This window comes from Rhea americana, unplaced genomic scaffold (genome assembly GCF_003343005.1).
Source record: "Rhea americana isolate MKP2758 unplaced genomic scaffold, rheAme1 scaffold_54, whole genome shotgun sequence".
NCBI lineage: Eukaryota > Metazoa > Chordata > Aves > Rheiformes > Rheidae > Rhea > Rhea americana.
This window is the reverse complement of record NW_028186690.1, coordinates 130,288-144,187: the sequence shown is the minus strand read 5'-3', so window position 1 is coordinate 144,187 and position 13,900 is coordinate 130,288. Positions and strand designations below refer to the sequence as shown.

The 13,900-nt window shown below is 37.6% G+C and overlaps 1 protein-coding gene across 1 annotated transcript in view; it reads left to right on the top strand.

Annotated features, from left to right (window-relative positions):
* Positions 1–13,648, top strand: part of TMEM117 (transmembrane protein 117) — a 211,459-nt gene extending 197,811 nt beyond the window's left edge. The window contains exons 6-7 of the mRNA XM_085318507.1: positions 2,861–2,990; positions 11,814–13,648. Coding sequence (XP_085174633.1) covers positions 2,861–2,990; positions 11,814–12,454 — 771 coding nt within the window. The 3' untranslated portion in view covers positions 12,455–13,648. The remainder of the gene's footprint in view (positions 1–2,860; positions 2,991–11,813) is intronic.
* Positions 13,649–13,900: the final 252 nt, after the last annotated feature.

Below are 13,900 nucleotides of genomic sequence, written 5' to 3'. Positions count from 1 at the left end.
AATAATGATAGTAGTAATACAGTTAAAGCTGTTAGGCACATGTCCTACCCTGCTGCCCATCGTGAGGATGGTTTCGTTCTGGTGGAGAGAGCATTACCACAAGCCATCATCGCCTGGAGGAAATGATGATGTTGATCATTTCTCCTTCCTCACTCTAGGATCTATTTGAGTCTTTTTTATGTTTGCTTAAAACAGTTTTGCAGCTTGCTTGTTTGTCATCCATCTGAAGCTCCAAGTAACATCCAAATTTACTACATATGTTGCCTTTTATATGTGTTTGACCAGCTCCAGATGTGCATTTCTTTAACTGACCATCAGTGAGTTGTTCGTAATGACAGGATCCCCGGTGCCAGGCTTGCCCTCTGCCTCTTACCATCCCTTGCCTGTGTTCCTCTGCGCCGCATCCTGGCTCTCTCCTTCTCAAGGCCTCTGTTATCCTGTGTTAAAACAAATAAGCCATAGCCACCTGCTCAGTTAGAAAAATTGCTGTTACATTTAAACCAAGTAAAAAAAAAAAGCTATAAGCAGGTTAAGAACAGTTCAGACAGAGCAAGCCCAACAAGCCTCAGTCCAGAGGCCTTGCAAACTCAGGACAGAGCCTATGGTCTCTTGCTAGCAATGGTAATACCCTGTTAGAGGGCTACAGAGTAACAGAGGTCCTGGTACACTTCAGGCCAGCTTCACACAGTGGGTGGTAAACATGCAGAAAATGTGGAACAACGTACATGTGAAAGGTAGCTGTAGTCTGGAGTGGCAAATACGTATTTTCTGGTGCATTCTCCACGCACCTGTTTTGTGTAGTGTAAACAGTAGCACCCTGCACTGGGATTGGATTTTTGTGGTCTGGATTCCTTTTGATGAAATATTTTCCAGTCTCAGTAATTGTTTGTTGAGACAAATAATAAGGTAAATTGCACATCTGACAGAGCTGGCGTTACTCATTATCAATACGCATGTAAATCAGAAAAAACCCGAACATTTTTACAGAAGTCTGATGCAAAGGCACAGTCTAATACAGAATTCTGCACAGTGAATTTTTATGGATAAGCTAGCGAAAGGCAGTTAAAAGAGTAGGAGCAATGGGAAAGGTGAGAGCAGGAGGCCAAATTTATGATCACGTTTACTTATTTCTAGTATGAGTGTACAGAGTCCACAGCTCTGCATTTGTTCTTCTTCAGGGATATGTAACGTATTTCTTCCTACTGGGGTAAGGGAATGTATGAGTTAACATGAGACACAAGTCCAGAGATGTGTATTGGGTAAGTGAAACTGTGAACTGAGAACACACACCTATAAAATATTAATCTTGGAGCAGTTTTCAGTGTGTACCAAGTGTAAGGGGATGCTTGCAGGTGCGATGGAAGAGATTGTGCAGCTGAGTAATCATTACCATATCTCATGACGAGGAGTGTGTGTGCTGCATTAGTGATAAGGGAAGAGCAGAGCACCCTTATTTCTTTTAACTTCTGTCTCTGTACATCAGTATTTTCTGTATTTCCAGTATCCCCGCTAACGCTGAGAACCAGGTACAGAGGATTTCTCACTGCTTATACTCCTATGAATCAATTTAACTCAATATCACAATCTGTTAGCAAAATCAGCTGCTGTTAGTATTATGGCCATCTTATAATCCTTGTTAATAAAGTTCAGTCTTCATTTTCCTTCCACTGTGTAAAATGCTGGAGCTGTTTAGTAATTCTTGAAGGTTAAGTCATGGATAGTGGTTTATCTTTCAAAGATGATTCTTATTTTCAAATATTTTTCTTTCCTCATTGCCCTGGCCTCGTAGAAAGGTTTCTAGCCTTAGAAAACTGAAGAAAATTGGAATGGGTTCTCTTGGAGAGGTGACTACACTGGGGTGGTTTTCATGCAAAGGAAACGTAAGCCATTTACAGGGCTCCTTGCATTTCGGATTCCTTTTTCTTGCTTCTAGCAATTCAGATGCTTGCTGCACAGTGCACTAGCTTGTGCGTTAGAAATCCAGGTGTGTATATGGAAACAGGGCCAGTGTGTTTTTCACAGCGGATCACAGAGTAACCACTCAGGCAGTCGTGACAATGTTTCTAGCAGTATTGCTAGAGTTTCAGGTTTGGCTGTAATGAACCATGCTATAATACCGATTTTGAAGTGACTGATGGTAGATGCAGGTAACCAAATGAAAAGTTCCATTAAATTCCCCGCCCTCTTGGCTGGGTTACTATATGCTACCAAGCTACGCATAATAATAATAGGTAAGAGCTTCCACATTTCCAGCGTTACTTTCTCAGCATTGGAAAAAACAGTCCTGAACTGATTCAGGCAGATTATGTTGAAGGACCTTCACCTGCAAGCAGTGTTCATTTAGCTGTGTTAAGGCCTAATGCTGAAAATGTCCTACAAGCAGAATACAAACATTTGAAGGGTCAGGCCTTCTTTGCAAATTTCTTACATGTACATTTTTCACTAAATTATTCACAGAAGCTGTAATTAGTATTACAGGATTGCTGTAACAGGTACATGGTAAACCTGTTCTCATTTTTTTTCACAGTGCAATATATAGGTATTAATATATTTAGATAATTTTGTATTATCAGCTGGTACTGTAGGTTCATTATTGCCATTCTGAAGTGAATTTTTAAATACATAATTATATGCAGATAATATATATAGATAATATAGATAGATAATATAATTATGTGTTATATAAACAATATACTCTATTTCAAGTGGTTCTGTCAAAGTAGAAAAATCTAATAAAGAGACTCTGAAAAAGAGAAGCATGCCAGTATCCTTTCCCTTTTATTAAGTTAAATCATTTTCAAGGGCAAAAACCTATTGTAAAAGCTTATATTTAAGCTCTTATATTTTTTTTCTTTAACAGGACTGGGAGTTTCCACATTTTATGGGTGATGTTGAAGTGAATCTCCCAGGTTTGCCATCTGCACATATGCAGTTCAAAGTACCATACTTCCAAAAGATTTTCAAAGAAGAGTATCACATACATATAACAGGTATGTAACCTTACAACTGTGGTACAGTCACACAGTTAAATCTTTCTGTTCAGTAAATATATATTAACATGTCTTTAACCACATCCTTTTTTGTCCCCACCCACACACTTGCTATCTTTTTGTCTGTCCAGCTATGTACATATACCTATGCATATACATGTATGTGTACAAAGATCTCAGGGAACCGAGGAATTTATAACATATATACCAAAGAGACCTGCTCTTCTTCATGGATTTCAGCAACTTCTTATGACACTAAGTAATACCTGCTGTAGCTTCAGGGATCTTTTATCTAAAACTACTCTCCAGGGGAATTAACAAGCTTATTTCATTTTCAAATCTCTTATGCTTTCAGATGCTTTTACTATGATTTATGCTAATATCTTTTCATATCTTCAGTCATTCTCGTTTGGCAAAGGCCACTCATAACCACATTTCTATCAGTCATCTAACCAGAAGCAGACAGTTAAATAACCTCAGATAAAATAGGATTGTAGTTATTCAAAGGTATGGTAGATATAGATACAAAGGGCCCAAACCTTGCATAGTATGAGACACTATTTTAGTAAGAGTGGTGAATGAAAAAGAGAATAAGGTTAAATAGGGTTAAGTGTTTCTGTTTTAGCTTCAAGCTGTGCAGAAAGGTATATTGGTAAGAGAGAGATGGCTGATACTGAATAGAGCAAAAAATGCAGATATGAATTGGCAGTGGTGTTTAACTGCTAATAGAAACAATCACAGGACATGAGACTGTAAAGGAAAAGATATATGAGAACATCCAAAGACATCACTGTGTGAAATTCCTGCAGAGCAAGGACAAAAGGAGCATTCAAAGAAGATAAAAAGATAAGGCCAAGAACTAGTAGGGGAGCCACATGCTCACCAGGCTGCAAAAGCTAAGGGAATAAAATGTGCCAATGAGGAAAGAATGGTGAACTCAGGACTAAGACAAGACAGGCTGAGAGTGAAACCTTAGAGAAGGCATTTTTAGAGGAGAAGATAGAAATCTGAGTGGTCAGAATGAAATGCAGAAGAGAAAACAGGTACAAAAGTTACCTGATGGTTACTGGATGAGAGAAGGCAAATTGGCCAGTGATGAGTACAGTTGGAAAGATTGAAAGATAGAAAATTTTTTGAAGTTGGATATAGGAACTCTATTGGAAAACTGAGAGATTAGACAATCAGTGATAAGAAAGAAGGACTTAGGGGTATGTGTGAGTGAGACAGTTTGAGCCACTGATATTTATGGAAGAGGATGAAGTGAAGTAGGTATATGATTTCATAGTCAGTGACTAGAAAATGTAAAGTGAGAGATGAGATGTGTAGGTGATGGAAGAATGCAAATTCTTCTCTGAAAGTGAAAAAAATCTTGAGCAAAAAGAGAAAGAGAAAAGGAGAATGTAAGCATCAAATATTTGACATGAACTATAGGCATAGGAGTCAGGGATAGTGAAAAAGATCTGTTTTGCTGCTTCTCAAAACTAAAGCGTGAATTTGGAAGGGCTCAATCCCACAAGTGTCCCAGATGCATTGCAGTGAACGGATGAACCAAGTAGCATGACCAACAGCTGAGATATGCTACAGTGGGCTATACCATCAGGTATGGGAAGTCTGGATATAATTAATGTAGATGAAAAACAATAGCTAGTATAAGATGTACTGAAGGGCAAAGAAGAACTGTTTTGCACTGTGGAAGAGTTGAGGATATTGCTGATGGTCAGGGAAGAGCCATGAATAAGCAACAGCAAAAAACATAAATTAAGGATTAGAATTACAACTGCTAGCAATGCTGCTGTTTAAAATCAGACCAACCAAGAAAAAAACAATGTTTATGCATTCTAGAGTCCTCTGCAGTGAGAACTGGAGGCCTCTCTGTTTTTGACGAGGAGGCATTCTTTAATGAGGATGAGCTAATAAATAGGAGCTGAGGGATACTTTTTCCTGCTCAGCATTAACAAAATACATTTATTAGATTCACTAGACAAATCAATCCATTTGACTGCATGTCACGTACTCTGTCAACTGAGTGCCTGTTTTATCTCAGTGCTACACCACCCTTTAAGAGATCTAATAAACAGCCATAACACATGGCACAAGAACCTCCCTTTGGGTAAGTTTTGCTTGAGCCATCTGTTCTTGCCATCAGTTCTTGTCTTAGGTTAGGGTATCATCTTGGATCATTTTCAAGCTCTAAGTTACTGTGTGAATCTTTAGCTACTTGTAATTTTCTATTCAAACCAAAGAGCTTATAAAAGAAAGAAGTGGTCCAATACATATGACAAGGTGAATGTAATCCATCTGTAAGAGTGGAGAGTGGTGCACATGAATCCAACTGCGCCCGATGACATGAGGACAGGACATTGATAATGGCAGGAAGGTAAAGCCCACTGTTTTATTTACACATTGTTTAATATGTGGGATCAAGAATGTTAAATTTAAGCATATTAATTCCTACTAATAACAAGGAGGAAGCAAAGACTAAGACCTGAGTATCATTTATGTTAGTACTTACTATAGGGATGAAATCAAGCTGCAAAACTGTGACCTGTGCCCTGATTTCCAAAACTGAACACCCTTTACTCCCAAATAGCAAGGAAAAAGAAAGCATGACTGAAACACCCATTTACCATCTTTTTTCCTGGCAAATTTTATTCTTTATAAGCTTTATTCTTTTTCAATCTGTTTTGGTCACTATTGTTTGGTACAAATAAGAGTAGCCCTATGACTGCCCTGAGCAGTCCTGTTCAGTGCTGGGTTACTCTAATGACCAACAGTAGAGAGGCAGCTCTAAGCGAAGGGGCATTCAAAGGGGCACGGTACTTTATACAACCTTTCTGTTGCTGTGTGCTTACAGGCTTTATGTAAATTCAGTACAGATGAAGGATTTCACAGTTACATGATCTGTGTTGCCAGCTCTCATGATTTTATCACAAGTCTTAAGACAGTTGCTTTTTTAACTTTTTTTCTTCAAGTCTCAGCTCCTGGATTGAGTGACTGTGTGAGAATTTCAGCTTTCGTATTTTTTAAAATATGCCTCATGATTGCAGAAGAAAAATTAAATGTTAATTCTGTCTAAAAACCAGATAAATAAGGCAGTACTAAGTATATTATTTTTAGCCCAATTCACTACTTTAATAGCATGCTTTCTTAGGCCTGATTTTGGATTTCTGAATGTTGTGAATAGGCAGTAATGTTGAATTAACATCCTCAGCCTGTAGCTGATATGCTTCAGTGTAATTTTAAATTTGCTATCAAAAGATTATCTTATTTTTACTAGAAACTGAGTGCCTCATCTTGCTCAAATTTCTTTGCATCTAGGAACTTCTAGGAAGCATCTAGTCCATATTAAATATTTTTATCCCGTATTCATAGTTTCTTTTATCTATGAACATCAAAAATTACTTGAATTCCTTCCTGCATCTGCTTAACTCATCTGGCTTTCCCTTGACAGATGGTTCACTGCAGTGTGTGTGTTTTCTTTCTTGGGCTGCTGTTTATGAAAATACACAGTCTAGCCTAGTTTCTATAATACCGAGGGAAATTTATGATACTTTAAAGTAATTTTTGTTACTTCAGAGCCTTTCATTGTTGAAAGGCACTCAAAGGCCTGGCTGGTACCATTTAACAACAGCACTGGAGATCCAAGAGCATCTGCTATCAAGTATGTGGATATGTTTCAGATAGGAAATGTTAAAGTTTAGGAATCAAAACAGATGGGAGATCTTTTTGGCCATTTATAAACTTATTTTTGAGTGCTGGTCTAGCCAGAGTGCCTTTCCACCTAAAGGAGAAATTGTTCCCTTTATGGCTGTCAAGTGCCTAGCAAGGCTGACTTGTGGAGTTGAACCAAATGTGTGTCTAGATCCAGGCCAAGCACTGCCTATGCAGTGATGCCTGAGGGAGCCTGTGGGCAAAAATAGAAAGGTTAGAGGTAGAAACAAAGCTGTCCATGCACACAGACTTGGAAAATTCTCAGAGGGTTTGCTGTTTATTTCAGCTGAGTGGTCTGTATGCTTGTATCTAGCTAATAACATGAACACGACAGAAAAAAATGAAGAATATTTCAAAGATACTTGAATGCTTTGCAGAGGTGTCTGAATGTTTTTATGTGCAAATTGCAATTGAGATAAGAGTTGGAAGTCAACATTTTCTGTGTTACCCTCTGGCTGTGGTTGCACATCATGAGACCACTTGAGTCTGCTTGTAATAAATGGGATATTCACATTTCCTCTTGACCTCAGGAGGGATGCTCAGGACTGGCTTCTACACGAGGCCTGTGTTTTGAGGACGTGACTGCTTGGTTACTGAGTATTCCAGAATCACAAGCTGTTTTGAAATATTTGGACCTGTGAGATCTGCCTCTATTGCCCAGCAAATCAGTTGTATTTCTGACTGACTGTTTAATCCATTGTAGACCTTATTGGCCTCTTTAAAAATGATTGCTGTCCAGACATCTTGTTCAGCTCTGGCAGATAAAGGTGCCTTTCTGGAAAAAGGAAAAGAAAAATTAGTACCTCTTTGACTGTGAAAAAGCCCCTGGATTCATATACAGTGCCTTCAGCGAGCTGGGTAGGGAGAAGGCCTTTCTTGCCTTTCTAAGCAACAGTCCCCTATAGACTAGTGTTTAGAGCATATTCCTATAATCTGTCCCTAAACTGCCATAGGTGGGGATAGTCCTAGTGCCAAGGTTTCCCATCCTGTGAGTGCCCTGGCCATTAGGTTACAATGCTCCCCAAGAGTTGTGTTTTCACAGAAAATAGGGATGCAGTTTTCATGCCCAAATTGTGGGTGTAGGCTACAAAGCCTAGGAAGAGGTGCCAAGAGCTAAGTGTCACAGTCTATTTTAACGCCTGAATTTCAGTGTGTAACTTCCGTTGAGAAGTCTGGCATTTTTTTTTTTTTTCTGTTTTCTGAAGTCTATGTTAACCGTGTTTGGCCTTCCAGTCTTGAGGGCTGATCTTACTGCTACACTCTTCTTCTGAAATGGTGTCTGTGAAAAAGCTACCTGTTTCAAGAAGGACTGAATAGTGCTAAGTGTATGACAGTGTTCTTGGCCTTGCAGACCTCACTGGAGTCGAGCCAACCCTAGATCAATAGTGGTACTAATCCTACAGAAAAGTATTAGTTAGGAAACAAATGAAATGAAGACTTCACAGTGTGGGACTCAATTTTCTCTTTCCACTTTTCTTCTGTAATGAAATTTGAAGTACTGAAAAACAACTTTATTTTTGTAATTCTTCAGGTATGAAGATGATTTACTGGCATGAAAAGACTTAAAGTTTGCAAAATAACATTTTGTTAAATTTAAGTTGTGATAGAAAATCATTTTATATACATAGAGAAATTATACATGTGTGTAATGTTAAAGATAGGTCAATACAATAAGACAATTAATGGTCCTGGAGAATTATCATCAAATGTATATTTGTCAGTGGAGTGTTTTAGTTCAGTAGCGTTTCCAGAAGCATACATGTTTTCAGAATAGCAACAAGTGATGAGGATGTGTCATTTTTACACAGCTATCTGCGTTGCTTGATAAATCGGTCTTACTCCACTGTCACACATTCTAGTACAGCTGCACAAAGCCTTGGAACAGGCATAGAGAGCAGCAGACACTGTATTCTAGAAGGACACAAATATTTTCACTAAGTAACCAAGATAGCACAAGCTCCCAGTAAGCAGTTTTGTGCTTAAGGATTTTAATACAGACTTGGCTACAGAGAATGCTGAGTGGGAGTAGGAGGATGTCATTGTGTTCATATATGGCTACAATGAGACTATTACTGAAATGCAGTGTTTCTTCTGGTGACAACACTTCTCAAAAGAAAAGGAAAAAGCAGAGCAAGAAAGGAGTGTGACGATGCAGCGTGCGTAAAAACTGTCTAGAAATGAGAAACATAAATACTTCTGCGTAGGTCCACCACTGAACATAGACAAGTCTCTGACAGCTAGCTGCCACTTAAACATACAGGGTAAAATTCATCTTAATTAACCTGGGTGACTGCATCTAAACTATTTATCTAGACTGCCTTCATAATCCCACTGACCCAACTGATACAATCAGTGAGCTTAAGATTGTTGTCCTGCCTGCCTAATCTCGTCTAGGAGCTGAGTGAGGGAGTTTCAAGTTCATACTTTGAATAAAAGAGGCAGAACATCTCTTTTGTATCAGGCACATACTCTAATTCTTGATAAAAGAGGGATGGGGCCCTCTTAGAATCCATCTTAAAATGGATTCGTAATTATGAAACCACAGTGTAGGACAGATACTACGTGAAGCTTAATATCAGGCACCTAACTACCTCTATTCAATATTTTCATTGTTTTCTGCTAGCTTCTTAGTCAGTTCCATCACCAGCAGCAGGCTGCCCTCTGAAGTCTCCTTTGGTGGGTTGCTCTACACATGTAGTATTTAGAACAACCTGGTCACGCAGCTGATGATTGCTGTGAAATCCACTGTTTTCGTATGGAAAGATAAGGTGCTACGTAGCTCAGTATTGGATCTAAATTCTCTTTGTCAATCATACCTGAAGCCCAAAATCAAGATAACCGTAACAGTCCCTTTTGGCCTTTATGAAGGCCATCTCAATAATGTCCCTCTTTCATTATGCTTACTGTTTTGCTCTTTTCAATTGCCTGTCTTTTCCCTACACCTCTTCACTCTTGCCCTGTCAATCTGAAAGGAAACAGCAATATTGGTCTTGCATGAATTTCCCAACTTCCTACTATCTCCTGTACCTAGCATATCTCTCTGGTGAGTTACATAGCTTGACTCCGCAGAACCACAAAGTCCCACGGATGTGTTTTAGATGGAGCCAATAAAAGGAGGTAGAAGGAAGTTTCTCCAAACAGGCTGATAATACATTTTCCTGGGAAAGGAGTGTGGCTTAGGAAATTAACTTAAGGGCGATGCCTAAAGCGTTGTTACTTTCTCATTGAAACGCAGAGGAATATTTGATGACAAATTTTTGTTCCACCAAAAGTCCAAGCACACTACCTGTGCAACCATAGAACAGGAAGGAAGTTCTGAATGCAATAAATTATGTTCTCTTTCAAACTGATTGTAGATAGGTAATAGTTCTAATACTTGTGTTTCTTTGTCGTTTGTTTTAGCCTGATTTCCTAAGGAAATGAGGATTGTATGATTATGTTCTCTAGATGGGTTAGTCTCACTCTTTATCCATCTCTCAGTTGATCAGCTTCAACTAACTTTTGAACCCACTGCCAATTTCAAAAACATAGAGAGTAGAAATCTGAAAGATACTTACATTCCCATAGTTTCCTGAGACATGGTGGTTAGACAGAGGAGAATCATCTAAGCTGGTGCCCAGCTGAAGAAAAGCAGGTAGAAATCAACCATTATGTATCCTGCTTGACGATGGCCAATTGATCAGTGAATGTGTGTGTCGCAGCCAGACCATAAACACATGCAATGCAACATATATACTGTCTCTGTTTGTTGAAAAGTCATGCTTGATGGAGAAGCTAGGATTATTGTGATGGAGAGAAACACAGAAAATTTATGGCAGAAATCCATAAGAAACAGCATTAAACTAGTAGTATTATTTTCATTATACTTCATATTTTAATCATCATTTCCAGTGTTTTGATGTTGATTTAAGGAAGTTAAACACTATAAAATGTGATGACAGTCATCTAAAATCATAGTTTTCTAAACTCACCTCTTCAACAAGTCAATAACAATATTGATGAAAACACAGAATAAAGCTAGAAGATTTATTAAGGAATTATGTTAACAGTGCAGTTTGATTTCAGGATAGTGACAATAACACAGTAGAATTAACATTCTTACTCATTTTCAGTCTAAGTATAACCTAGATCAAAGAGGACCATTAAAGAACAGTTGCTAAAATACGAGGAATTACCCTAGAGCATTCTCGTCCATGATACAACTTCAGCACACGGAGTTTCAGGAAGTGGAATCTGTTTATTCTTTATCAAACCTGTGACATAAGTCATTCTATAGATGCTCTGATGTGATTATTTTAGCTTTTCACTTGAAACACAATTAATTATGATTAAAGCACAGATCACTGTCATTTATCATCAGTAGGGACATTCCTCATTGAATGTCCTTCCACACAATGCAGTGATAAGTTGCAGTCACAAATCCTCAGTCCTAACATGTCTTTGATGACATGTAGATTTGGTGGGTTTTGGATGGTGTCGGTCATCCCTGCACAGGTAAGATCTTAACATGTTCAGCTAATATGTGAGAAATGTTTAATCTGTGAAATTTGTTTTGTTTTGTGGAATCATAGAGTAATTTAGTTTAGAAGGGACAGGTGAGGGTCATCTGTTCCAACAACCTGCTCAAAACTGGACCAACTTTGCAATTACACTGAGTTGTCTTTTATATATTTTGCATACATGGAGAAGGCATGCAAAAGAGTAGATCTATACCTCTTCAATAATCAAAGGAGAAAGGTGTCCTTCTCCAGTATTGCAGGAGCCTAGTGGTCTCACCAACAGGTCACCTACATACTGCAATGTAAATTCAGTTGGTATAGTGCATCACAAAATTATTTTGTATTGCAAAATTATGTGCTAAGATATAATTGTGAGACACTAAGGGATATTCAGCATAAATCTGACTATGATGAAAATATTATTACTAAATAAAATTCATTTATTTATTTATTTATTTTACAGACTTTTTAAAGTCTGTAAAACAATACTTTATTTTACAGATTAATGAAAAAAATGATTTTTCTTTCTCTGTGTAGTATTTACATAGTACTAAATCTGTTGTGCTTTTGAAATGGATATGTCAGATGACAGAACCTTCTTTTTCCAATACAGGCAAATGGTTTAACTATGGAATTATCTTTCTGGTTTTAATCTTGGATCTAAATATGTGGAAGAACCAAATATTTTACAAACCTCATGAATATGGTCAATATATCGGTCCTGGACAGAAGATCTACACAGTGAAGGACTCAGAAAGCTTGAAAGATCTTAATAGAACTAAGTTATCTTGGGAATGGAGATCCAATAACACTAACCCATTGACCAACAGGACTTATGCCGAAGGAGACATGTTCTTGCACAGCAGATACACAGGCTCTAGCCTTGATGTCAAATGCCTAGCTTTTATTCCAAGTTTGCTGGCTTTTGCGTTGTTTGGTTTCTTCATTTGGTTCTTTGGCCGATTTCAGAAAACTGATCAAGGCATGGAGAATTTAGACAAATCATACACAAGAATGAAAAGAAAGTCACCATCAGATACGGGAATGACACGAGAAAACACACAAGTGTTAGTAGAAGAACCGTTGAGTTTTCAAGAACCACATCTAGTATCCATAAAATCAGACTTAAGTGAAATTGTTTTTAATTCTTCTCTCCTAACTTCCGAAAACTTGAACGCACAATTGAATGAACAAGATAGCCCTTTACAGCCAGTACCAGAGTCCTCTGTCCCTAAGAGTAATCCTGTGACCTAGAGCCTGATACCCAGGAAAATCAGTTTAAGCAAGCAGTTACTATAAGAATTCAGTTTTACCTTTTGTAAGTTAAGATTTATGTAGTGGTTAGAATAAGAAACTCAACCTATACCACAAAGGTGCTCAGCATGCTTTTTCTAGGGATTTTGTTTTCTATTTGTATTATAGTACATGTGCCTACTGTATATCTAACATTCCTTTATAGATTGCTTCCCAAAATTGCACAAGCTATTTATTAATACATTACCTTAACTGTACAGTAGTATATTAGATGATTACTTGCAGGTATAAAATTCTACCGTGGTGGTGCCTTGAGACATTAAACTGTTTTTTAACTGAACACCAGATGTATAGCACAGTTCTTCTAACCTATTTTGCGAAGTTTTTTGTATATGGTTATTTCAAGTATCATTTGATGTCTTAACAGAGGAGGCAAATGTAGTGATTCCTAAAGAAGGGTTTCTGTTAGGGCATCACGAGTTGACTTTGTTGTTTACTCATCTATGGAGTCAGTGACTTTGATGACCGGACTGCAGAGAAGCATGTTGATTACCTTTTATTTTTTGCTGGCTGGCTGCCAAGCACAAATACAGATACATTATGTGGTAAACAGCAGAGTGATAATACAGCATGGGTCACTACTTATGAAAATATGACTTTCTCCATCAGTAATTGCAATTAGGTGATAATGCCTAATTATATTTTTCATAATTAAAGATAAACTGCTCCTTGATTAAAAATTCTGCCCTTCACCTTTTAGAAACAGAGGTGAAAATACATAGCTGAAGTAACTTTTCCATCATCACACCAAACCTGTGTAACATCAAAGGACCAATGGAGTGACTACAGTAATAGACACAGAGCCTGTTAAATCCAGTATTTGTGCAGTTAAGTGTAGATATGGTCTGGGGATATGTGCTAGTGTGAAATACACCACACAGGTAGACAGTCTAATTTCTCCAAAGATTGAAGAAATGTGCAGGGGTTTTCATTAAAGTAGGTTAATAATGAATTGTATTGTATCCTTTTTTTCCCTCCTTCAGCCATTAACCACGAATGAGTGTAACCTGAAAGCAAGAATGTGGTGCAGCATTTTTTTTTTCCGTTTTTGAAGGACATATTGGAGTATGAATTCCTCTGCTGTATGATCAAACTATATACAGTAAAGAAATTATATATCTAAAATATCACAAAGACTCTGATTTGCCTCTAATTTAATTCTATAAATTGTTGTTACAAGTTACTAAATAATAAGTCATTTTTAAGTCTGAATTATTTCCCTGTCATTTACTTGTATTGCTGTATTTTGTCTTTGTGACTTTTTTATATCTCAGTTGTTTTGATCTATCTGCTTTTAAGTTTTCCAAATGCTGAATTTAGCATGCATAAGAGAACTATGCATTTATTAACTGTCACTTGAGAGCCAATTTTAATAAACATCATTTG